The sequence below is a fragment of the Gorilla gorilla genome, chromosome 1 (genome assembly GCF_029281585.2).
Source record: "Gorilla gorilla gorilla isolate KB3781 chromosome 1, NHGRI_mGorGor1-v2.1_pri, whole genome shotgun sequence".
In the NCBI taxonomy this organism is placed as follows: domain Eukaryota; kingdom Metazoa; phylum Chordata; class Mammalia; order Primates; family Hominidae; genus Gorilla; species Gorilla gorilla.
Window position 1 is genome coordinate 204,460,709 of NC_073224.2, and position 26,872 is coordinate 204,487,580.

At 40.3% G+C, this 26,872-nt stretch overlaps 1 protein-coding gene across 10 annotated transcripts in view; it reads left to right on the forward strand.

Moving 5' to 3' along the window:
* KIAA0319L (KIAA0319 like) overlaps positions 1–26,872 on the forward strand; it is a 123,714-nt gene that overhangs the window by 48,176 nt on the left and 48,666 nt on the right. For 7 of the 10 annotated variants that reach the window (XR_010131651.1, XR_010131652.1, XM_019015157.4 and 4 more), the window contains one exon: positions 2,302–2,825. The exons of 1 other annotated variant lie outside the window; for it this stretch is intronic. Coding sequence is in view for 7 of the 9 variants with exons in the window: in XM_019015157.4 (XP_018870702.2) it covers positions 2,302–2,825 (524 nt within the window). In the remaining 2 variants the exon portion in view is untranslated. Of the gene's footprint in view, positions 1–1,206; positions 1,311–2,301; positions 2,826–26,872 lie in introns of all 10 variants that reach the window. 2 more of the 10 variants (XM_055391534.2, XM_063700414.1) reach the window with 1 other exon arrangement.

Sequence of the window (26,872 nt, forward strand, 5' to 3'; positions counted from 1 at the left end):
CTCTAAATCATTGATTTTATAGACTTTTCTTCTCTGAAATAAGCATTTAAAATTACAAATGTCCCTCTAGACATTGCTTTAACTGTATCCCACAAATTTTTATATATTGTGTTATTTTCATTCTGTTCAAAATATTTTCTAATTTCCCTGATGCAGTTTCAACCTATACCTTAGTAAATCAGTGTTCAGCCAAAACTGAAGGTGACTGCTGTTCAGATTTCTGGAGCTCTTTCTCTGTGTAGCTTCCTCCTTTCTGGTGCTTTGTTTAAACATTCTAACTACCAGTCACCCTGAACTCCGTCTCCTCAATTTAGCAGCTGCCCTGTTATGCTTGCCTTCTTCTTGCCTGTGCCACAGTCTGGAGCATGCCTCCAGCAGAAAGCCAAGGGATTCATAGAGCTCACCTGGTTTGTTTCCTTTCTCTCAGGGATCATAGTCCTGCACTGCCTGTTGTCCAGTGTCTAAAAACAGTTGCTTTATATATTTTGTCTAGTTTTCTAGTTATTCATGGTGGGAAGGCAAGCACCATAGCAATTCCTTCTTCAAGAGCAGAAGTGGAAGTTGTATTGCATTTTTAAAAATTAAATAATATATCAGCTTACAAAAAAGTACAGATAATTTTCATTTGTGTTGACCTCTTAAGTATGAGAAAATTGTTATGAGAAGAATGAAGGAAAATTGATATAAAGGTAAAAATAGTAGTTACTGATAAAACAATTTGATTTCAACAAAGTCTGTTCACTCAGTTAGCTGTTACCGAGATTCTTACTATTGGTGCCTGTGTGGAAGGATAAATAAAAATGAGGGGGTATTTCTGTATCTCTTGGTAGCTTGATTTTTTTTTCGTAGTTGGTATTCTTCATCTTTTTTTTTAAGGGAGTTCTATTTTCTGTGGCCTTCTAAATTACCTCGTCTGGTGTTAGGTTGGTGCCAGTGCTGGCTTCCATAGTGCTCCTGACTCAATACTCTAGAAGCTTGCCTTTACCTTCCTTTTATCTTTGATTAGTTTCCACATTTAGTCTGTTGGACATTTAGTAAGTATTCCGGGGGAGTCAGATTGGCTTTGGCTGATTGTCAGTTGCTTTCGTTAGAAGTCTTTTCAGTTGTGTGTACATGCAGACATGATTATCCATATCTTCAGTGTTTTGATTCTATTGCATATTTTTTCTGTGTAATTCTAACATATATTTTATGTTATAACCCCAGGGCCAGGACTGGGGTAAGGAGAGAGGTGCCCAGAACACAGAATTTAAAGAGACACTCACTACGAAGGTCCTGTGAGCCAACCCTTCGCTGGAATGACTCTGAAAGTGAGCACCTCCTTAAATTTTGTGCCTGAGGCACCTCTCTTGCCTCACCCTAGTTCTGTTTCTATATAACCGTGACAATAGCTGGTAATAGACACCTATAGAGCCAGCACCTTAAAATGAACTCACATAATCACTTCCATTTAGAACAAGTTTTGACTTCATCTAAGAAAACAGAGGTGAGATACTATTTCAGAAAAATCAATGCCATACCTGAAATAATTAAAACAGTCCAAAGTTTATCCATCAGCAACATTAGCCAGAATTTTGGATCATATTGTCTAGGTTACCCATAGCATGTCACTGTTGTTCTTAGGTTCCATTATTTCTTATCATGACATGACTTGTCATTAGGAAGTTCTTTCTAGCAGAATTGCTCTCGTGGTTAAAAGTTTTGGTAATCTTGACTACCACTCTGGCTGATACTATGATATGCAAAACCATTTGACTTTGGCAAATGATTGGTTAAAGAATGAATGTGCCTATTAACTGCATGAGGTTCAGAGTACTCAGTCTGTGTTGCTGCCAGTTTGCTGGGGAAACTGTTCTTCTGGTCCCACAGTTCTCACATTGTCCCTGAGAAATACCTTGGAGGTGAGTGGGAGGTCATCAGGTATTGGGACTCTGCCCTCTTCCTCCCAACTTGCCACTTCCCTGCATATGCTTCCACCAGAATACCTATTTTTTTGTTTTTGTTTTGTTTTGTTTTTTTTCCTGTTTATGAAGTGACATTCTGTGTAAAAGGTCTCCATGGCAGGAACTCATTGAGAAGGAGAACCATTAATGAATGTGGAGCAGTATTTCTAGAACCTAAAATATCCGAAGACAAAAAACACTCTCTCTCACTTCCTTTGTTCCACTCACTAGATGGCTTTCTCACCCTCTTAAAAACTCGTCTTCAAAATAACCTCAAATGTTGGTTCTCAGGGCTCTTTATGGAGCAGTAGTCTCTGTTTTTATTTCATCTGAAAATGTTTTCATTCTTTGTTTTTAGATGCCAGTGAGAGCAGGTGCCAGCAGGGGAAGACACAATTTGGAGTTGGCCTGAGATCTGGGGGAGAAAATCACCTCTGGCTTCTTGAAGGAACCCCCTCTCTCCAGTCATGTTGGGCTGCCTGCTGCCAGGACTCTGCCTGCCATGTCTTTTGGTGGCTAGAAGGGATGTGCATTCAGGCAGACTGCAGCAGGCCCCAGAGCTGCCGGGCTTTTAGGACACACTCCTCCAATTCCATGCTGGTGTTTTTAAAAAAATTCCAAACTGCAGATGATTTGGGCTTTCTACCTGAAGATGATGTACCACATCTTCTGGGGCTAGGTTGGAACTGGGCATCTTGGAGGCAGAGCCCACCCAGAGCTGCACTCAGACCTGCTGTATCTTCCAGTGACCAGCAGAGCTTAATCAGGAAGCTTCAGAAGAGAGGTAGTCCCAGTGAAGTAGTCACACCTATAGTGACACAGCATTCTAAAGTGAATGACTCCAACGAATTAGGTGGTCTGACTACCAGTGGCTCTGCAGAGGTAAGCATGCTATGAATAAGGAGCAGAGAAATGGTTAAATCTGCTCTTACATTTGGTATATATGAGCAATGAAGCTGATGCTTGCGGGCAGTGCTCATAGGCTGAGGAGTGTATATATAAAGCTGCTTGGTGTCACCTTTGTTGGTGCTGCCCAGATGTACAAAGGGTAATTTGACCCTAGAGATGTTCATGCTATGTAGGTCTGACCATTGTTTTGGTAAATGCAGAAAGCTGCTCATTATCTAGTCTAAGCTGGTTCTTGGCTACAGGTAAGTACAGTTGTATGGCTGTTAGTATCCACCAACCATTCTGCAGTGCTTTCTGCCAAATTGCAAAACAGTTGATTGATGTGGTTACAGTCAAGTTCTCCTCCATCTCTCGCCTGTAAACACATTCTTTATGAGGTAGTTTCTATTCCAGTCAGAATTAACCATGCTTGGTACTACAGATTAAGATCTGACCTGCTGGGCTGTGGAGCAGGACGTGGCCATTAGCCAAGAGGTCTCTGGAGTGAATTCTCACCCAGCTGTATATGCCAAGGGAGATACCACCAGTAGAGTTTATTCTGCTTATTATGTTTCTTCATTGTTGATCTCCTTGGGGAAATGATTAAAAGGAATGACTCACTCTCTGCTCAGTCTTCCTTGATTGCTGTGACTTATTTTTGTATTTGTTTTGTCCTAGTTGTCTCTATCAAGTTGAAGCCAGAGTGGGCTACGACATGCCAGGCGCTCTGTGTACTAATTGTTGCACTGTATCATTTTGTTTAATTTTCATAGCAATATTTCCAAGTAGGCATTATTAGCCCTGTTTACCTGGTGAGAAAACTGAGGCCCAGAGAGGTTAAACAGTTTGCCAGTGATCATGCAGCATAGCTAGAATTGGAACCCAGATTTAATATTAAGAAAAAAACTTTTTAGTGTAGTATTAGAGAACAATCCTAGATTTAATATGCCCATAAACATTTATGGCTACCTACTGTCAATGTCAGGCACTTTTCTAAGCCTTAGAGATACAAAGGTGAATAAGAATGGTTCATTCCCTCAGGGAGTTTATAATCTAGTGGAGACTGATACATGAAGATAGGTATTTACAGTGGTGTATAATTATTGCATTAACATACTTATGTACACAATGCAGTAAGAACACAAGAAGTGATTCACTTCAGCAGGCAAGTGGTGTGTATGTGCAGGTAAGACTTCTCAGAGATGTTTAACATTTCTTGAAGGATGTGTAGGATTGTACTGGGGTGGGGTTAATGGTGGTAAAAAAAACATTCTGGACAGAGCCACAGTGTATGTAAAGGCTCGGTCATAGTCATTGTGTATTTACTTGCGAGGTACTATACTAAGCTGGATACTGGGAATATTACAATAAATAAGATGAATATCATTTCTGCCTTAACAAGGCTTATACTCTGGCAAGGAATATTATGTTTCTAATAATTAAATTATTATAATAATTATAAGCTTGATGTGGGTAACGAGAGGGTAAATACAGAGTGCTGTGAAAGCATCAAACAGGCACCTAATACAAACTAAGGTGTCAGGTTAGGCCACTTTAAAGAAAGAAAGTTTAAGCTGACATTTGAAGTAGGAATTCGGAAAAGAAACAGGGAAAAAGAGTATTTCAGGCAGAGGAAATAACAATTTCAAAGTGTGTTAGGTGCCCTAGAGTATGGCAAGCTCAAGAAATTGGGAGAGACTGGTGTTGCTGGGCAAACTGAGAAAGAGAGCTGGTGGTGAAAGAGAAGTCTTGAGAGGTATGCAGAACCTTGAGGTCTTATTAAAATACTGGTTTTTATCTGAAGATCAGTGGGAAACCATTAGGGAGTTTTAAGTAGGGAATGACATAATCAGTTAGTGGCTATGTGGTGAGTAGACTGGAAAGGGCGAGAATATACAGTTGACCCTTGAACAGTGTGGGGGTTAGGAATGTCAACCCTTTGTGCAGTTGGAAATTTGCATAAACTTCGGAATCCCCCAGAATGTAGCTACTAAAAGCCTACTGTTGAGTGGAAGCCTTACCAATAAGATAAACAGTCGATTAACACATATTATGTATGTCATATGCATTATATACTGTATTCTTAAACTAGATAAAATGTTAAGAAAATTGGCTGGGTGCGATGGCTTATGCCTGTAATCCCAGCACTTTGGGAGGCCAAGGCGGGCGGATCACAAGGTCAGGAGATCGAGACCATTCTGGCTAACATGGTGAAACCTTGTCTCTACTAAAAATACAAAAAGTTAGCCGGGCGTGGTGGCAGGCGCCTGTAGTCCCTGCTACTCGGGAGGCTGAGGGAGGAGAATGTCGTCAACCTGGGAGGTGGAGCTTGCAGTGAGCCAAGATTGCGCCACTGCACTCCAGCCTGGGCAACAGAGTAAGACTCTGTCTCAAAAAAAAAAAAAAAAGAAGGGAAGAAAATCATAAGGGGCCGGGCACGGCAGCTTATGCCTGTAATGTCAGCACTGGGGTAGGCTGAGGCAGGTGTATCAATTGAGGTCAGGAGTTCAAGACCAGCCTGGCCAACATGGTGAAACCCCGCCTCTACTAAAAATACAAAAATTAGCCAGGCGAGGTGGTGCACACCTGTAATCCCAGCTACTTGGGAGGCTGAGGCATGAGAATCGCTTGAACCCAGGAGATGGAAGTTGCAGTGAGCCGAGATTGCACCACTGCACTCCAGCCTGGGCGACAGAGCAAGACTCTGTCTCAAAAAAAAAGAAAATCACAAGGGAAAATATACTTAGTATTCATTAAGTGGAAGTGGATCATCTTATAGGCATCCTTGTTGTCTTCACGTTGAGTAGGCTGAGGAAGAGGAGTAGTTGGTCTTGCTGTCTCAGGTGGCAGAGGCACGAGAAAATTCACATGTAAGTGAACCTGCACAGTTCAAGCCTGTATTGTTTAAGGGCCAACTGTATATGGCCTGGTAAAATAGGAGGCTTTTCAGGCAAGAGAACCATTGTACTAAAAAAGGAGATTAAAGACAGGAAAAGGGATAAATAATGAATAATCCCTTAGAGCTGTGGTTCTCAAACTTTAGCATGCATCAGACTCACTTGAAGGCCTTGTTAAAAATAAATTGGTCTTTGTTTCTTGCTCTGAAGAGATGGAAATAAAAAAGATTGCCAGGCCCCAACTCCATAGTTTCTGACTCGGTAGGTCTGGAGTATGTTCTGAGAATTTGCATTTCCAGAAAGTTCCTGGAGTGTGCCAATGCTGCTGCCCAGGGACCAGAACCACTGCCTTATAGGGCAGGAGGGTTAGAATACTGAGCACAGAGTACAGTGTTAGTCTTAAGCAGGATACCTCCTTCATTGTGACAGAGAGAAAGGATTGGGTAGGACACAGCTAGGGTGGGTTTATATACTGGGTAGAAGGAAATTGTTGTAGTTCTCATCTCATTCTTGTTTTTTCTTAAGTGTGATAGATCATTTATGGATAGTAGAAACAGAGGTAGAGGTAGATGGGATTGGGGGGAGTGGGTAATAGACAGGAAAATCAGAGGTTTAGAGAGTGGGGTAAAGGTCTAAAATAGCCATCGTGAAGGATAGAAGATGGCAAACTAGGTAAGGAAATAGAAATATTGCTGGGTAGCCTTGAAGATGGAGATCATGCATTTATAACAGTGGTACTGATCTTTACAGTTGTGTGATTCTCCTCAGTAGCTCTCAGCAACTCTGTCAAGAAAAGCCTGATAATTTGATTCATCCAAGATAGGAACTTTGCTAGGTAGCTTGTACAGAAGGAAAATGAGGTATGGAAATCGAGGTTGTAAAAAGAGTGATGAGAGATAGTATGAGAAAGTATAAAAAGAGGCAAAGATAGCAAGGCGCTACAGAAGTAGACAAGTTTGGCATTTAGCGGTTACCGTGATGGGAAGCAGATGTCGGAGGAATGGGTAATTGTGAGTGCTGGAAGGATAGGAGGCGGTGGTCAGAGTATGTAATATTTGAATTTAAGATTTTGGAGGTGGAAAAGTTCTGATGGCAGAATCTAGGGTGAGCTGTGGAAGAGGGTTGCTGGGGTAGAGTGGAGAAGAAGTTTATTGGAGGCAAGGAGCTCAAAGAACCCAGCAAGCTCAAAGAACGTGTTAAATGAGTTACCCATGTGGACACTGAGGTAGTCTTTAATGATGGTGATGGTGATGATGATGATGATGATGATGATGATGATGATGATGACAGCAGCAATAACTGATGTTTACTGAGCGTTTACTATATGCCAGGTACCATTCAGAACCCTTTATGTGTATTAACTCTTAATCTATACAGCAAATCCTGTGAATTACTATTACTGTTCCTGTTTTTTTTTTCTTTTCTTTTTTTTTTTTTTTGAGACAGAGTCTCACTCTGTCACCAGGCTGGAGTGCAGTGGCGCGATCTCGGCTCACTGCAACCTTTGCCTCTGGGTTCAAGTGATTTTACTGCCTCAGCCTCCGGAGTAGCTGGTACCACAGGGGTGTGGCACACCCAGCAACTTTTTTTGTATTTTTAGTAGAGATGGCATTTCACCATGTTGGCCAGGGTGGTCTCGATCTCCTGACCTCGTGATCCGCCTGCCTCTGCCTCCCACAGTGCTGGGACTACAGGCATGAGTCACTGTGCCTGCCCATTCCTGTTTTATAAATGAGGAAACTCAGGAAAAGAAAGTTAAGGAACATGACCAAGGCAACACAGCTAGGTATATGGTACAACCAAGACTTGAACCTAAGCAGGCTGATTCTGTACGGACTCAGTCCTCTTTTTTTTTTTTTTTTGAGATGGAATTTTGCTCTTATTGCCCAGGCTAGAGTGCAATGGTGCGATCTTGGCTCACTGCAACCTCCACCTCCCGGGTTCAAGCAATTCTTCTGCCTCAGCCTCCCGAGTAGCTGGGACTACAGGCATGTGCCATCACGCCCAGCTAATTTTTTGTATTTTTAGTAGAGACAGGGTTTTTCTCCATGTTGGTCAGGCTGGTTTCGAACTCCTGACCTCAGGTGATCTGCCTGCCTCGGCCTCCCAAAGTGCTGGGATTGCAGGCGTGAGCCACCACGCCTGGCCTGTCCTCTTACTGGCCTGTCCTTTCTTACTGTTCAGGTAGGACTTGGGATGAGGAGGACTTTTGAAAGCCAGATGTCAAAGTCACCAGTAAAATAGGAAGAGTGACGAGTAAATTGGGAGATGATAGCTGCAATGAGAGTTGAAGTGGCAGCAAGATGGCAAAGGAGAAGAGGTTTTCACAGGGAGGTAGAAGAATAATGGTTTGCAGAGGACATTGGGAAGCGGCAGCAAAGAAAATACCTCCAGCATACTATAGGATAATTATGGCCCGTGAAATTAGAAATGGACAAGTTAGAAATATGGTAGATTTAGCTCTGACAGTCTCCTGGAGGATGGTGAAAATTCAAACTTGGGTCTTACAGAATTCAGGTATATGCTGGAAGGAAGATCCTGAGGATGTGCTGGCTATAGAGAATTCTTTCTTCTAGTTTACCATTAGTGGGCAGTGGCAAGAAATTGCTGCTAGTGAGTAGGATTTCAAGACCTTTGTGGTCTAATGTGGAGAGTGGGTAGACATGAGGGGAGGAGTATTGAATTTGAACTATGAACCCCAGGACTGGGAGTGGGCTTTTGCTGCATGCAGTGTTGCACGGAGGCATTACAAAGCTTGGCATTACATATTGAGAACTGCAAGTATTGCTAAAAAAAAAAAAAATGGGGCAAAGTGAAATCTTCAGATCCAGATAAGTTATATTTGACCTTATATATCATGCTTAGGAGCTAGCATCTTACCCTGAAGGCCATGTATAGCTCTGGAAAGGTGGTAAGATTGCCTTGTGCATTGAGAATTGCCTTGGCATTTCTTTTGGGAGAGAACTTGGGAGTTCAAACTTCTGCTTAATGCACTAGGGAAGGGAAGAGAAAAGTATGCACTGCAGATCTCATTCTAATTAGGGATGACTGGCGAGCAGCACCAGTTTCTAGTTTGTGCTGTTTTCACTAAGGTAGGTCAAGCAACTCTGCATCCAAAGTGGAGAGAAATTGTATCGTAAATTGCTTTTGTCTTGCCTGCCTGCAGAGCTGCAAAGGCATTTGGATTGTCAGTCTGCATTTTTCACTCTTTTGGAAATATACATATATTGAATCCAAAGGCAGATATTGTGGACCTTTTGCAATTCCAAAAGTAGAAAGGAATGTCATCAATATATTCCTGTTTCTCAACTTAAAGAGGGTGAAGCCTGTCCTGCTTAGTTTAAGTATTGCACCCTTTCTGTACCATGAACCTCTGAATTGTTGGCAGGAGGAGCACAGAGGCTTGTTGATTGGGTCCTGGAACGTGTACAGTGTAAGCAGTTCAGCCAATTAATTGTGTACATTATAAGAATGTGTACAGCTTAAGCAGTTCTGACAATTAATTGCTGCCAATCCTGCTATGTGCCAGAGAAAAAAGTGCTTTATTTGAGCGCAGGAAATGAAAGTCCACTTAGGTATCCCTGCATGTAAGGTTTGACTGTAGGAAGACTGAAGTGTTCTTCTCTCTAACAGCATTGTCTCCCTGTTTCCAGTCAATAATCACACACGGCATTTTGACCCTTAGCAAGCCAGTGGCTTTCTGTGGAACAAATAAATGACTTAGAGGATAAATGAGCCAAGCACCCAGATAGCCATCTGCTGCCTTCTTTTTCTGAGAACTCTTGTGCTGGCTCCATGTAAAGCCTGAGCTTACCTCTTATCAGAAGATAGAGGTGTGGGGTGTGGGCAGCCACAGAGGGATAACCTTACGTAACTGATGACAGAAACCTAAGCAGTGCTTGTTTCCCTTCATGTTTTGTTGTTGTTGTTTTGGGTTTGTTTTTCAGGGTTTTTTTTTTTTTTTTTTTTTACTTGTTTTTACTTGTTTGCTTGTTTTTGTTGTGTTAGTTCTTGGACCACAACACCCTTTCCTTATTTTTTTTTTCCCTTCATAGCTACCCATTTTCTCCTCTAATCTAATAGTTCTGGTTCTTTAATCTACTTATCTAGTTTTTAGTATGTGCAGTGAGTTTGAAATTGTGTTTATTGGCTCCTTTGTAAGCTAATTTATTGTCTTAATTCATTCAGGCTGCTGTAACAATACCATAAACTGGGTGGTTTATAAACAACAGAAATTTATTTCTCACTGTTCTGGAGGCTGGGAAATCCCAGCTGAAGGTGCTGGCTGATTTGGTGTCTAGTGAGGGGCCAGTCTGCATAGACATTGCATTCTAGCTATGTTCTCACACGGTGGAAGAGGAAGACAGACTCTCTCTGGTCCGTTTTCTAAGGGCACTAATCCCATTCACAAGGGCTCCAACTTCATGACCTAATTACCTTCCAAAGGCCCTACCTCCTAATACCATCACTTTGGGGGTTAGCTAGATTTCAACATACGAATTTTGGGAGAACACAAACATTCAGTCTGTAGCACCTACGAAGCAAGAGTTGATGGGGATTTTGGTGTGGGTCCCTTAACAACTCCTTACTAACTGGCAGAACTTGACCATCTCTTTTTAACACCACAGGTGTCATCCCTCTCTTTCCTATTTAGTGGGTGGTCTTAGTTTCTCTAAGGAGACTCTCAGAAGACTAACTTTTAATTAATTTCTATAAAGATAAACCCTGCCATATTCTCCAGTCTCAGCTTTAGTTGCTGAGAATTGGGATGTGGTGTGTCATTAGACCCCACTAATGCAGGAAGAAGACCCGACTAATGCCACTGCAGGAAGACATTCCTTTCCATTGGTAGGATTTTTATTAATGACAGTGGTGGGTTTTTATTTCATTGTGTCTCAAATCAAAATGTATTGAAAGCTGAATTTTTATAAACTGTTATTTAATATTAAGTAGAAACTAGGATAGCATGTGCCTTACCAAGGAGGACCCCTATATGGATTGTGATTATGTAACCAGGTAAGTGTGAACATCCTGTGTGTGGCGTTACAGACTCCTACTCAAAATGGAATAGATAGTGATGAGAGTTTTCTTTTGTTATCTTTAATTATGACATTAATTGCTGGGCCTGGCTTACTTGATTTGGAGAGGGTAGCCTCAGAGTGGAGGCAGGGAGGAAGGGAGAAGGAAGAAGAGAAGAGAACTGGAGAGATGGAGAAAGAGAATATGAATTGAAACCTTTCATCATTATGAATAAGAGTTCTTGAAGAAGAAACAGGTTTGTTCAGAATTGGTTTAATTTTTATGATTTCTATCCAGTGCCAGAAAAAATTGCTCAAGGAAATTCCATCCAACCCTTTATTATCCCCTAAAAATTTTTAGTATTACTTCATAGTTTCTTTTTTTTTTTTCCCGAGATGGAGTTTCGCACTTATTTCCCAGGCTGGAGTGTAGTGGTGCAATCTCGGCTCACTTCAACCTCCGCCTCCTGGGTTCCAGTGATTCTCCTGCCTCAGCCTCTCAAGTAGCTGGGATTACAGGCACCCATCATCATACCCAGCTAATTTTTTGTATTTTTGTAGAGACAGGGTTTCATCACGTTGGCCAGGCTGGTCTCGAACTCCTGACCTCAGGTGATCCACCTGCCTTGGCCTCCCAAAGTGCTGGGATTACAGGCGTGAGCCACTGCGCCCAGCCTACTTCATAGTTTCTCAAATAAAATAATTTGTTCCATGTCTCCTGTTTCTGTTTCCTTAAAAATACAGTACATAAATTTTTTAAAATGATAAACAAGCTTTTTCTTTAAAACAAATTATTTTAATAAATGAAAATCTGTCTGCCTAACTTTAAAATAGTCACACTGTTCTTCTACTTCTGGGAATCTGTCTAAAGCAATAGTTTCTAAATAAAACTTTGCACACAATGGTGAGATGATACTTATTTTATGAAAAAAATGAAAGCAGTCTGTCTAATGAGGGGAAAATGGACATTGTGCAATCGTTATAAATACGCTTTTGGGTGCATGAATGGCTCTTTTGTTACTCCTTTCTCCTTTCCATTCCACCCACATGGAATACTTGTTCTTCTGTGGGTGCCATACTTTTAGAAAGCAGCTTTTTTGAAGTATAATTGTCATATCATAAACTGTGCATGTTTAAAGTGTACAATTTGGTTAGTTTATTTATATCTATCTATATGTATATAAAACCATCACCATAAAAAGATAACGAATATATGTATCAACTCTAAAATTTCTTCTGCCGCTTTGTCATCTGTCCCTCTCACCCCCTCTAGAAAATTGATCTGCTTTTAGTCATTATAGATTTTCTGTAATTTTTAAATAAATTGAATCATACATTACATATGTATTTCTTTTTAACGACTTTATTGAGGTATAATTTATATAAGGAAACATTCCTTTTAAGCATACAATTCAGTGGTTTTAGTAAATGCATAGAGTTGTAAATCATTATTACAATCCAGTTTGATAACATTTCTTCTTTTTTTTTTTTTTGCCTTTTTCCTGCAGTACAGTTTGATAACATTTCTATCACCCCCCCAAAACTTCCCTTGTCCCCATTTATCCAAAAGTTCCTGTGTGCCATCCCTATTCCCACCCCCAGTCCTAGGCATCCGTTGATCTGCTGTCTCTATAAATTTGCATTTTCTAGACTTTGCATTAATATGGAATCATGGAATATGTAGTCTTTTGTGTTTAGGTTCTTTTACTTAGCGTAATGTTTTTATGTCCATTCATGTCATAACATATGCCAGTAGCTGCTTTTTTTTTTTTTTTTTTTTTTTTTTTTTTTTTGAGACACAATCTCGCTCTGTTGCTCAGGCTGGAGTGCAGTGGCACTATTTCTGCTCTCCGCAACCTCGATCTCCAGGGTTCAAGTGATTCTTGTGCCTCAGCTTCCCGAGTAGCTGGGACTACAGGCATGTTCCACCACACCCAGCTAATTTTTGTATTTTTTAAAGTAGAGACGGGTTTTCACCATGTTGGCCAGGCTGGTCTCAAACTCCTGACCTCAGGTGATCTGCCCACCTTGGCCTCCCAAAGTGGTGGGATTACAGACATGAGCCACTGCACCCAGCACCTAGTAGCTGGATTTTGAAAATTCCTAAGTAGTATTCCATTGTATAGATATAATTTGTTTATCCATTTACCTGTTAATGGATATTGGATTGCTTCCAGATTTTGGTTATTTCAGATTAAGACGCTAGGAACATTTGTGTACAAGTCTTTGTATAGCATATATTTTAATTTCTCCTAGGTAAATATGTGGGAGTGGAATAGCTGGATTACATTGTATGTTTTATTTTATTTTTTATTTTTTTGAGACGGAGTCTCACTGTGTCACCCAGGCTAGAGTGCACTGGCACCATCTCAGCTCACTACAACTTCCGCTTCCTGGGTTTAAGAGATTCTCCTGCCTCAGTCTCCTGAGTAGCTGGGATTACAGGCACCTGCCACCATCCCCGGCTAATTTTTGTATTTTTAGTACAGACAGGGTTTCACCATGTTGGCCAGGCTGGTATCGAACCCCTGACCTCAAGTGATATACCCACTTCGGCCTCCCAAAGTGTTGGGATTACAGGCGTGAGCCACCGTAACCGGCCTATATTGTATGAGTATATTTAACTTTTTATCAAACTGCCCAAGTGTTTTCCAAAGTGGTTGTACCATTTTACATTTCCGTGATTAATGTATCAAATTTCCAGTTGCTCCACATTCTTGCTAACACTTGGTATGGTGAATCTTTTAAATTTTATACATTGTAATAGGTGTTTAATTGAATCTCATTGTGGGTTTTGATTTGCATTTTCCTAATGACTAATGATGTTGAATATTTTTTGTGTGCTTATTTGCCATTCATTTTTTTTTTTTGTAGAGTGTTAATATTTTTCCCTATTTTTAAAAAGTGGAAAAAATTATCTGGGTGTGGTGGTGCACACTTGTAGTCCCAGTTATTCAGGAGGCTGAGGCAGGAGAATTGCTTGAGCCTGGGAGGTTGAGGCTGCAGTGAGCTTTGATCATGCCACCACACTCTAGCCTGGGTGACAGAGTGAGACCCTATCTTAGAAAAACAACAACAAACAAACAAACAAAAACCAAACAAACAAAAAAACTGTGTTATTTTCTTACATATATATTTTCTGCATACAAGCTCTTTCTCAGATACGTGATTTGCAAATATTCTCTCCCAGTCTGTAACTTATCTTTTCATTCTCTTAGCAGTGTCTTTCAAAGAGCAGATATTAATTTTGATGAAGCCTGGTTTATTAATATTTCTATTATGGATTATGTTTTTGGTGTTGTATCTGAGAAAGATTTTCTCCTAAGTTTTCTTCTGAAAGATTCATAATTTTATTTATTTTTTAATTTTTGAGGCAGAGTCTCACCTGGGCTGGAGTGCAGTGGCATGATCTCGGCTCACTGCAACCTCCATCTCCCAGGTTCAAGCGATTTTTCTGCCTCAGCCTCCCAAGTAGCTGGGACTACAGGTGTGCACCACCATGCCTGGTTAATTTTTGTATTTTTAGTAGAGATGGGGTTTTACCATGTTGGCCAGGCTGGTCTCAAACTCCTGACCTCAGGTGATCCGCCTGCCTCGTCCTCTCAAAGTGCTGGGATTACAGGCATGAGCCACCGCACCTGGCTATAAAAGTTTCATAAGTTTAGGTTTTACATTTAGGTCTAGGGTTATTTTGTACATTGTGAGAGCTATGGATGGAATTTTTTTTTTTTGGCATATGAATATCCAGTTGTTTTAGGACCGTATTTTTTCCATCCTTTCTACACTGAATTGCCGTTTTACCTTTGTTGAAAATCAGTTAAGCGTATGTTTATAGGTCTACTTCTCTACACTGTTTGGTCCCATTTATCTGTTTGCCTATATTGACATGAGTCCCACACTGTCTTCATAACTGTAGCTTTCTTTTTTGAGACAGGGTCTCACTGTGGTTGCTCAGTTGGAGTGCAGTGATACAGTCTTGGCCCACTGCAGCCTTGACCTTCCGGGCTCAGGTGATTCTCCCACTTCAGCCTCCCAAGTAGCTAGGACTATAGGCATGCACCACCATGCCTGCTAGTTTTTTTTTTTTTTTTTCCCTTTGTTATTTTAGCGGAGATGGGGTTTCACCATGTTGCCCAGGCTGGTCTCAAACTCCTGGACTCAAGCAATCCACCTACCTCAGCCTCCCAAGCTGCTGGGATTATAGGCGTGAGCCACCACACCCGGCCTAAGTCTAGCTCTGTAATATATGTTTATTTTATTTTATTTCTTATTTTTATTTATTTATTTTTTGAGACGGAGTCTCACACTGTTGCCCGGGCTGGACTGCAATGGCACGATCTTGGCTTACTGCAACCTCCGCCTCCCGGGTTCAAGCGATTCTCCTGCCTCAGCCTCTCGAGTAGCTGGGATGACAGGCGCCCACCACTATGCCCGGCTAATTTTTTGTATTTTTTAGTAGAGATGGGGTTTCATTATGTTGGCCAGGCTGGTCTTGAACTTCTGACCTCGTGATCCACCTGCCTCGGCCTCCCAAAGTGCTGGGATTACAGGTGTGAGCCATTGAGCCCGGCTGTAATATATGTTTAAATCAGATGATGTTTAAAACTTTGTTCTTGATCAAAATTGCCCATTTTAGGTTTTTTGCATGTCCTTATAAATTTTAGAATTATCTTGTCAGTTTCTTTTTAAAAAGTCTTCTGGAATTTTCAGTGGGATTGTATTGGGAGTGTAGATCAATTTGGAGAAACTCAACAGCCTAATAATGTTGCATTTTCAGACCCATGAGCACAGTGTATCTCTCCATTTAATTAAATAATCTATAATTTTTCTCAGTGATGTGTTGTAGTTTTGGTGTACAGATCTTTTTGTTTGTTTGTTTGTTTGTTTGTTTGAGATAGGGTCTCACTTTGTCACCCAGGCTGGAGTGCAGTGGCGTGATCTCGGCTCTCTGCAGCCTTGACCTCCTGGGCTCAAGTGATCCTCCTGCCTCAGCCCCCCAACTAGCTGGGACTACAAATGTGTACTCCTACATCTGGCTAATTTTTTTTAGAGTTGTTGCTTCACCCTGTTGCCCAGGCTGGTCTCCAACTCCTGAGTTTAAGTGATCCACCTGCCTTGGCCTCCCAAAGTGCTAGGATTACGGATAAATCTGATGAAAGATGTGCAAGAAAGACATGTATACCAGCTGGGCACCGGTGTACAGATCTTGCAGTCTTTTGTCAGGTTTATCTGTAATTCTAAAAAAAATCTAAAAATGTGCAAGATCTGTACACTGGCACACAGCTAGTGTACAGATCTTGCACATCTTTATTTTTATTTTTTTGCACCTCCTCCTCCAACAGAGATCTTGCACATCTTTTGTCAGATCCATATTTCATTAAAAAAATGTTTAGTGGGTACGTACATAGTAGGTATATATATTTGTGTATTTCATATATTTGATGCTATTATATTTGATGTTTTTAAAGAACCCAGTGTCTGATTGTTTGTTGCTGGTATATACGAATACAATTACTTTTTGTATATTGGTCTTGTATCTTGTAATCTTGCTAAACTTATTTATTCATTCTGTTAGCATTTTTTGTAGATTCCATAGGATTTTCTCTATATATAATCATGTTGTCTATAAATAAAGACAGATTTACTTCTTCTCCAACCTGGATGCCTCTTATTTCTTTTTCTTGCCTTATTGCCCTGGCTAGAACTTCCACTACAATGTTTTTTATATATTTTTTCTTTTTGTGGAGATGAGCTCTTGCTTTGTTGTCCGGGCTGGTGTGGAACTCCTGGCTTCAAGCAATCTTCCTGCCTTAGCCTCCCAGTGTGCTGGGATTACAGATGTGAGCCGCCATGCCAGGCCTCCAATACAGTGTTGAATCCAAGTGGTGAAAGTCTACATGTTAGCTGTAGGTTTTTTGAAAGCAACAAGTCTGTAAGTCAGCTATAAGTCTGATGTTAGCTGTAGGTTTTTTGAAGATACCTTTCATCAGCTGTAGGGAATTTTTCTATTCCTAGTTTGATGTGAGTTTTTATCAGGAATAATTGATGGATTTTGTCAAATGCTTTTTCTGCATCTATTGAGATGATTTTTTTTGTTTTTAGTATGTTAGTATGGTGAATAATATGATTGATTTCAAATGTTAAACCAACCTTACATTCCTGGAGTAAACCCCGCTTGGTCATGATATTATTATTATTAATTAATTAATTTATTATTTTTTGAGACAGAGTGTTGCTCTGTCTCCCAGTCTGGAATGCAGTGGCTTGATCTTGGCTCACTGCAACCTCCACCTCCTGGGTTCAAGCGATTCTCCTGCCTCAGCCTCCTGAGTAGCTGGGACTACAGGCGCATGCCACCACACCCAGCTAATTTTTATATTTTTAGTAGAGACGGGGTTTCACCATATTGGTCAGGCTGGTCTTGAACTCCTGACCTTGTGATCCACCTGCCTCAGCTTCCCAAAGTGCTGGGATTACAGACGTGAGCCTCCGCGCCCAGCTTGGTCATGATATTATTATTTTGATGTATTTTTATATTTGATTTATCAAATTTTTGTCATGAATTTTTATATCTGTTTATTGGCTGGCCTCATAGAATGAGTTGAGGAGTTTTTCCTTTTTTTCCGTTTTGTGGAGGGTTTGTGTAGAATTGGTATTATTTATTCCTTAAATGTTAAATATAATTCTCCAGTGAACCATCTGTACTTCGAATTTTCTTTGTGAAAAGTTTTAAACTAGAAATTCAATTTATGTGATAGATACATTGCTATGTAGGCTGTCTCTTTCTTCTTGAGTGAGCTTTGGCAGATTGTGTCTTTCAAGGAATATATGCATTTCATGCCATTAGTCAAATTTATTCGCATAAAGTTCATTATAGTCTTTTACTGTCCTTTTAACATCTGTAGAACCTTTAGTTACATCGTCTCGCTCATTCCTCATATTGGTCATTTGTGTCTTCTTGTCTCTTGCTCTGGCTCTGGCTCTTGCTGTCTCATTTCTCCTGATTAGACTAGTTAATGTTTCTCAAAGAACCATGTTTGGTTTTATTCGTTTTTCTCTATTGTTTTTCTGTTTTCTATTTTATTGATTTCTGTGCTAATCCTTTTTTTAAAATATTACATTTAATATTTTCCCTGTTTAAACAAATCTAAGTTGACAGGTTTATTTTTTTGCTTTCAGTACTTTCGAGATACCGTGTCAATGTCTTCTAGCTTGCATTGTTTCAGTTGAGATATCTGCTCTAGTTTTTATCTTTGTTCCACATATATCACGTTTCTTTTTTCTCTGGCTGCTTATATAATTTTCTCCTTACCACTGTTTTAAGCGATTTGATTATGTTATTCTATGGCGTAATTTTATGTTTCATGTGCTTGGGGCTTGTTGAACTTTAATCTGGATTAGAATGTGGGTTTATAGTTTTCTTCAAATTTGGGAAATTATTGACAATTATTCAAATATTTTTCTGTCCCTCTCCCTTTGGGACCACTTGAATTTATTTCACAGTTTGCTGATGCCCCATTCGTTTATTTTCAGTCTTTTTTCGTCTCTGTGTTTCATTTTGAATAGTTTCTATTGAAATTCTTTAAGGTTACTAATCTTTTCTTCTGCATTGTTTAATCTGCCATTAAATTCCTACAGTATTGCATTAGTCTGTTCTCACATTGCTATAAAGAACTATGTGAGACTGGGTAATTTATGAAGAAAAGAGGTTTAATTGACTCACAGTTCTGCAGACTGTACAGGAAGCATGGCTGGGAAGCCTCAGGAAACTTACAATCATGGTGGAAGGCAAAGGGGAAGCAGCACTATCTTCACATGCAGGAAAGAGAGAGAGTCAAGTGGGAAGTGCCACACACTTTTAAACCATCAGATCTCATGAGAACTCACTCACTATCATGAGAACAGGAAGGGGAAATCCACCTTCATGATCCAGTCACCTCCCACTATGTCCCTTCCCCAACATTGGAAATTACAATTCAACATGAGATTCGGGTGGGGACACAGAGCCAAAACATATCAAGTGTATTTTCTTTAATATCAAACATTGTAATATTTATATTAAAAGTTTGATATGAGGTCTTTTTTGTGTCTTATAACCTTTCCTATAACTTCTTAAACATAGAAATATAATCATAATACTTATTTTAATATCCCTATCTACCAGTTCTGTCATCTCTGTTATTTCTGGATCAGTTTTAATTGATTTACATTTTTTTTTCTCATTATAGTATTTATTTTCCTGCTTCTTTGCATGTCTGGTTATTTCAGATTAAATGCTAGACATTGTAAATTTTACCTACTGGGGTGTTGGATATTTTTGTATCACTATGAGTATTCTTGAGCTTTGTTCTGGACTGTGGTTAAATTCTTTGCAAACAGTGATACTTTTGAGTCTTGCTTTTAAGCTTTGTCATGTGAGTCCGGAGCTGCATTTAGTCTAGGGTTAATTTTTCTATCCTACTAAAGTAGGACTTTTATTAGTACTTTAACTGATGCCCTATGAATTACAAAGTTTTCCATTCTAGCTTTTTGGAATAGGTACTATTTCTTACCCATCTAAACTTGAGTACTTTTCTCTGTAATCAAGAGAACTACAGGGCAGCCTAGGCAACATGGCAAAACCTCATCTCTGTAAAAAGTACAAAAAGCTGCTTGGGGGGCTGAGGTGGGAGGATTGCTTCAGCCTGGGAGGTCGAGGCTGCAGTGAGCCAAGATCGCGTCACGGCACTCCAGCCTGGGTGATAGAGTGAGACCCTGTCTCAGAAACAAACAAAAGCCAGGCATGGTGGCTCATGCCTGTAATCCAGCAGTTTGGGAGGCTGAGGCGGGCAGATCACTTAAGGTCAGGAGTTCGAGACCAACCTGGCCAACGTGGTGAAACCCTTTCTCAAAATACAAAAATTAGCCGGGCACAGTGGCAGGTGCCTGTAATCTCAGCTATTTGGGAGGCTGATGCAGGAGAATCACTTGAACCTGGGAGGCAGAGGTTACAGTGAGTGGAGATTGCACCACTGCACCCCAGCCTGGGTGACAGAGTGACTCCATCTCAAAAAAAAAAAACCCAAACAAACAAAACAAAGAATACAGGTTAGTTTTTCCCTGACCCTCTGTAGTTTCTCCATATACATCTGATTATCAGTATTCCCTTGAGTACTTAAGGGGGTCTCCTTCAAATTTTCAGAGTTCTGTCTCTGTATAGCACTCTTCTTTCCCAGACTTCCAGCTCAGCTCTTCAACTCAGAAAGACTGCTGGTCTGTGCTTGGATTTCTTCTTCCTGTGCCATGGCTCAAAAACATTTTCTAGACAGTAAGCTGGGGCAGTCATAGGGTTGATCTTACTTGTTTTTCATTTCTTAGGGATCACTGTTTTTTATCACCTGATGTCTGGTGTCTTGAAAGCCATTGTTTAATGTTTTTGGTCTGGTTTTTAAATTTTTTTCAGAAGGATAAATCTTCTTGCTGTTACTTCTTCTTGACTGGAACAGAAAGTCCACCATGTTTTTTTTGTTTTTGTTTTGTTTTTTTACCTTGTGGCATTCACCTACCTAACTACTACTTAGTCTTCCCAGGCTTTACTTCTTTTTGAAGCCTTCTCTGATATTTACTTCCCAAGTTTGGACCCAGATGCTCTCCTAAATATTTGCATAATACTCAACTCTATCATTAAGTTTTCAGTCTCAGAACTTGATGCTCATTGTTCAAACTTGATACTTGGAAATATGTCCTTGATCTTGTCTCCTTGCATCTTTAGCTATCATTCGTTTGTCTCTCTTCCTTTTTATCTAGAAATATCAAAGGTAGTCTGCACTTGCTGTCTCTTCTTTATTCACTTACATCTAATCCTCAGCCCTGTGGAATTTGGTTTCCACTGAAGCTACTCTTGCCAGGGTCACCAGTGACTTCACAGTTGCCGATTGCAGTGTATTCTTTTCAGTCTTTATTTGATTGGCCCCATCTGCATTATTTCATACTGGTTGCAATTGTCCCTTCTTTCTTTGGGGACCATACATTCCTGGTCCTTTTCCTTCTTCCTGATGATTCCTTCTTAGTCAATTTTGTTGGTCATTTTATCAGCTTACAGCCTTTGTATTCCTAAATGTTCTATTCTTTGATTACTATTTCTTTTATTTACATGTTCTTTCTGTCATAGTTCATCCACTCCCATGGCTTTAGGAGCATGATTCCAAGTCTTAGTTTCTGTTTGAATTTCCCCGAGGTATTTTAGCTTCAATTTGTCTAAAACATAACTTTCCTGTAATTTCCTTAAAGTTGCTCTTCTGTAGTCTATTTGGTTTTTGACACTACTGTAGTCAGTCCCTCACTCAGGCTAGAAACATGGGTGTCATCTCAGACTCTTTCCCAAACCCCAGATCTCTTACAGCTCCACAAATATTAGATTCTTAGTATTTTAAAATCCATCCCACAGGAGGAATTTCCAGTAATGGTGGCAGAGTGAAGTAGTCTCTGAAACCTTCCCACAGATAATATTAGAAAATCTGTAAACAAATGTATTAAAAGGAACTGGAAAGGTTCCAAAAGCAGATAGAAGCTAGAGGAGCGCTTACTTTTGAAAAATGGCAACTGGGAGTGATAAGAATTGTGAATTTGCAGCTTAAAAAAAATTTTTCCTGAGGGCATTCAGCAACTCCCACAGCAGAGGAAAGTGGCAGTGGAAAACTCCAGCCTTACTTTCTTATGGTGGCAAAAACAGAGTTCATGATAATGGTACATGTATACATATGTAACTAACCTGCACAATGTGCACATGTACCCTAAAACTTAAAGTATAATAAAAAAAAAAAAAAGAAAAAGCATCTGAAAATTTAGCAGGAGGGCTTGAAAGTGAGAAAACCACAGAAGAGGGTGAACCCCATAACCTGACTGTGAACTCTGCTAAAATCCCTGGATGTACCTCTAAACTACACCTGCATGGGCAGACTCCATGAGGCCTGGTGAAAAAGCAGGCAGAGATTAGGGAGGCAGAGATTAGAGTTCTGTCTTTGAAAGACAGAATCTACACAAGGTGAACTTCGTGAGTTTGCTGCTTTTTAAAATTGAATGCATTCTCCAACCGTGGGGAACCAGGTGGCAGATATATGAAGTCTTATGGACTTGAGGTATCAGTGGACGTAATCTTAAGGCTGAAAAGTTAGGGAGGAATCCCCAGAAACAAAGACAGTACAATGAGAACAGGCCCCAAATCTGAGTAAAATCTCTGGCCAAATTCTTGGTCAATTATCAGTTACACAGGCAGACCTGTAGTGGCCAGGCCGGGCGTGGTGCCTTACGCCAGCACTTTGGGAGGCCAAGGCAGGTGGATCACTTGAGGCCAGGAGTTAGAGACCGGCCTGGCCAACATGGCGAAACCCCGTCTCTACTAAAAATACAAAAATTAGCTCGGTGTGGTGGTGCATGCCTTTAATTCCAGCTACTAGGGAGGCTGAGGCACGAGAATCACTTGAAGCCAGGAGGCAGAGGTTGCAGTGAGCTGAGAAGATCACACCATTGTACTCCAGCCTGAGCAACAGAGCAAGACTGTCTTAAAAAAAAAAACAAAACAAAACGCTGTGAGAACTACACAGAGATATCAGTTGTTGAACACTGTAAGGAGCAAAGTCTACAGTTCAGTCCAGGGAGGTTATTTGTCTACTAGGAAAACCTCCCCCAGTAATCCCAAGGAAAATACAGTAGAATCCAGAGTCACTACATGTATCAGAATGTCCAACGTTAAACCAAAAATTACCAGACATGCACAGGAACAGGAAAGGGTGATCCATATGCAGGGAAAAAAAGGCAGTCAATAGAAAGTGGCTCCAAGTTGACTCAGATGTTGGAGATAGTAGTCAGGCTTCAAAGTAGCTATCGTATGTATGTTCAGATAATTAAAGGAAAATGTTTGTTTTGTTTTTGTTTTTTTGGGTCTCATTCTGTTGCCCAGGCTGGAGTGCAGTAGTGCTATCTTGGCTTACTGCAGCCTCAAACTCGTGGGCTCAAGCGATCCTGCCAACCCAGCTTCCTATGTAGCTAGGCCTACAGGGGTGTGCCACCACTCCCAGCTAATTATAATTTTTTTTTTTTTTTTGTAGAAATGGGGTCTCGCTATGTTGTGCAGGCTGATCTTGAACTTCTGGCCTTGAGCAATCCTCCCACCTCGGCCTCCCAGTATGCTAGGATTACAGGTGTGAGCTACTGTATCGGGCCAGAAAATAGTTTCAATGAGTAAACAGATGAAGAATTTCAGAAAAGAAATGTTAAAAATGGGAAAATAGAAACAAGAGGGCTTACAAAATGGTAGCAAGAAGGGATCTGTAGTTTTCGTGTAAAAAACAAGTATAAAACTGGGCAAAATTGTTAAAACCAAATATTTTTAATGTATCTAGAAATAAAATAGAAGTAGAAACAAATTGAGAAAAACATTCTTTTTTTTTTTTTTTTTTTTTTTCTTGAGACAGGGTCTTACTCTGTCATCCAGGTTGGTGTGATCATGGCTCACTGCAGCCTTGACTTCCCTGGCATGAGCCATCCTCCCACCTCAGCCTCCCAAGTAGCTGGGATTACAAGTGCGCACCACCACGCCCAGCTAACTTTTTATATTTTTTGTAGACACGGGGTCTCACTATGTTGCCTAGGTTCTTGAAAAACTCGTGGGCTCAAGTGATCCTCCTGCCTCGGCATCTCAAAGCGCTGGCTTGAGCCACCACACCCCAGCCTAAGAATTTATTCTTAAAAGGCTGGTAATACTTTGAGTAGGTACAGTGGAAGTCTGTGGTCTTCTTGGAATGTTTCCCATCTGTCCTTACCTCCGTTACTCAGCTCTGGTGACAAGAATTGTAGTTTTACCAGTGTGTGGCTGAACATGAAAACTAGTATCTTAAGGAGCCAGAGTGCAGTGGCACATGCCTGTAATTTCAGCTACAGGGAGGCTGAGGTAGGAGGACTGCTTGAGCCTTGGGAGTTCCAACCAGCCTGGAACTCAACATAGTGAGACCCCGTCTCAATTGAAAAGGAAAAAAAATAAATAAATAACACTAGCAAATTTTCTGCCAGAGTGGGTAGACTTAATGTGGGACAGGTGAAAACTCACAGCTTTGCCAACTAAAAGTGGCAAACTTGGTTGAGAATGAATGGAGAGAATCCACAGCTTTGCTAGCTGAAGGTTGCAGTGCCTGTTGGAGTAGATGGTGGATCTGCCAGAAACGAAATGGGAAGATCTTGAAAATAAGAGAGCCATAGAAGGGCTACGATAAGCGCTCCACATATCTCTGGCTGATGGGGAAGTTACCTGCATGTGCAGGAGGGACCCAAGGGAACCCAATAAAAAGTAAAAATTAAAGGGGACTTGAGAACTGGCTGTAACTTTGAATGCATTCCTCAGTCAATACACAGATAGATTGGCAGATGGCAAAGCTTTATGGGTTTGAGGTCTATGAGCAACCCCTGCCCAGATCATTGTCTGACTACTAAATGATGCAGGCATAGGCTGCCCTAGAAAGCCGGGCTAAAATAAAAACAAGAAAAAAAAAACTGAGCAGAGCATCAGTCACAACATACTATGGGAGAATTAGATTTTGCAGTTTAAGTATAGGCAAGTTATTAAAAATAATCAATAGCCCATCAGGTAAATAAAACAATCAATAGCTACACCAGTAGATTATCTGAAGCCTCTAGTTTTCAACCAGATATTATAAGACATGCAAGGAAAAATCAGGAAGGTGCAACCCATGCTCAGGGAAAAAAAAGTCATTAATAGAAATGATTTCTGAATAGGCCCAGCTATTAGATTTAGCAGAGACTTCAAAATAGCTGTTAAAAAAATATGATTAAAAACTTAAATCGTGTTCAAAGGTTTAAAGGAAAATGAGATGACAGTTACTTAACAAATAGGGAAGTGGCTCTAACCACATTTGGTCAACATTGTAGTAGAGGTCCTAGCCAATTATAATGCAAGAAAAAGAAATGAAAGAAATAGAGATTGGAAATGAAGAAGCAAAACTGCCTTTATTCACAGATGATTGGATTATTTCTAGAAAATTCTAAAGAATCTGCATAAAAGCCACTGGAACTATTAAGTAAAGTTAGCAAGATTGCAGGATATAAGGGCAATATACAGAAATCACTTGTGTTTCTATATTAGCAATGAATAATTGGGAATTGAAGTTTTATTATTTATTTATTTTAGAGATAGGGGTCCCACTATGTTGCCTAGGCTGGCCTTGAACTTCTGGGTTCAAGCAATCCTCCCTCAGCCTCTCAAGTAGCTGGAACTCTAGGTGTGCACCACCATACCTAGCTTGAAGTTTTAAAAAATGTGTAACACCCAAAGACATGAAACACTCAGGCATAAACTTAACAAAATATGTGCAAAAACTGTATACTGAAAACTACGAAACTCTGCTGAGAGGAATATGAGAAGTAAGTAATGATGTCCTCCCCTCCCCCCATTCATGTCCATCTGGAACCTCAGCATGTGACCTTATTTGGGAATAGGGTCTTGGCAGATGTAATTAGTTGAGAATCTCCAGATGAAATCATCCTGTATTTAGGGTGGGCCCTTAATATAATGACTGGTGTCTTTATACAAGAGAAAGGAAAGGGAGCTTTGGATCCATCTACACAGACACGGAAGAAGGCCACGTGAAGAGTAGAGTTACGTTGCCGCAAGCCAAGGAATGCTAAGAGCCTCCGGGAGCTAGAAGAGGCAAAGAAAGATTCTCCTCTAGGGCCTTCAGAGGCAGTATGGCCCTGCCAACACCTTGATTTCAGACTTCTGGCCTCCAGAACTGTGAGAGAATGAATTTCTATTGTTTTAAGCCACAAAGTTTATAGTAATTCATTATGGCAGCTCTAGGAAACAAATATAACCATGTTATACAGATTGGGATCTAGAATGATCAAAATGATTTTGAAAAAGAACAATAGAGTTGGAGGACTTAAACTATCTAGCTAGAAGACTTACTGTATAGCCACAGTAATCAAGGCAGTGGTATTGGTATAAAACTAGATTAAGTTAATGGAACATAATATAGAGTCCAGAAATAGACCCACACATATATGGTCCATTGATGTGCCAGTGCAGTTCAGTGGGGAAGGGATAATCTTTTCAACAAATAGTGCTAGAACAATTAGATAATGATATGTAAAAACATGAACCTTGACCCTTACCTCTAGAGGAAAATCAACTCAAAACAGATCATAGATCTAAATTGAAGAGTAAAAGCTATAAAACTTACGGAAGAGAACCCAGGAGAACATTTTTGTGATCTTGCTTTGGCAAAGATTTCTTAGCCATGTCACTGAAAGCATGAACTGTAAAAGAAACAAATGATAAATTGGAGCTTATCAAAATTACAAATTTTTGTTAATGAAAAGCTAACACTAACAAAACAAAAAAGCAAGATACAGACTGAGAAAACATTTGCAAATTATATGTCTGACAAAGGACTCATTTATAGAAATAAATGAGCTCTTGTAACTTGATTAGAAAACTAGTAACCCATTTTAAAAAGCAGGCAAAAGATTTGAACAGATAGTCCACCAAAGAGGTTATACAGGTGTCCGATAAATACATAAAAAGATGTTCAACGTCACTAATCACTAGGAAAATGTAAGTTACAACCACAGTGAGATACCACTACATACCTCGAATGGCTAAAATTCAAAAGATTTCCACACCAAATTCTGTCAAGATTGTATGATAACTGAAATACACTGGTGGTGGTACTATATTATGTCATAACAACTTCGGAAAATGGTTTGGCAGTTTCTTGAAACAGTTAAAGGTACATTGATCGGAGGTTCTATTTATAAGTATTTACCTAAGAGAAATAAAAGGACATGTCCATATAAAGACTTGTAGAGGCTGGGCGCAGTGGCTTACTCCTGTAATCCCAGCACTTTGGGAGGCCGAGGTGGGTGGATCGCTTGAGGTCTGGAGTTCAAGACCAGCCTGACCAACATGGAGAAACCCAGTCTCTACTAAAAATACAAAACTAGCTGGGCATGGTGGCACATGCCTATAATCCCAGCTACTCGGGAGGCTGAGGCAGGAGAATCGCTTGAACCCGGGAGGCGGAGGTTGTGGTGAACCGAGATTGCGCCATTGCACTGCAGCCTGGGCAACAAGAGC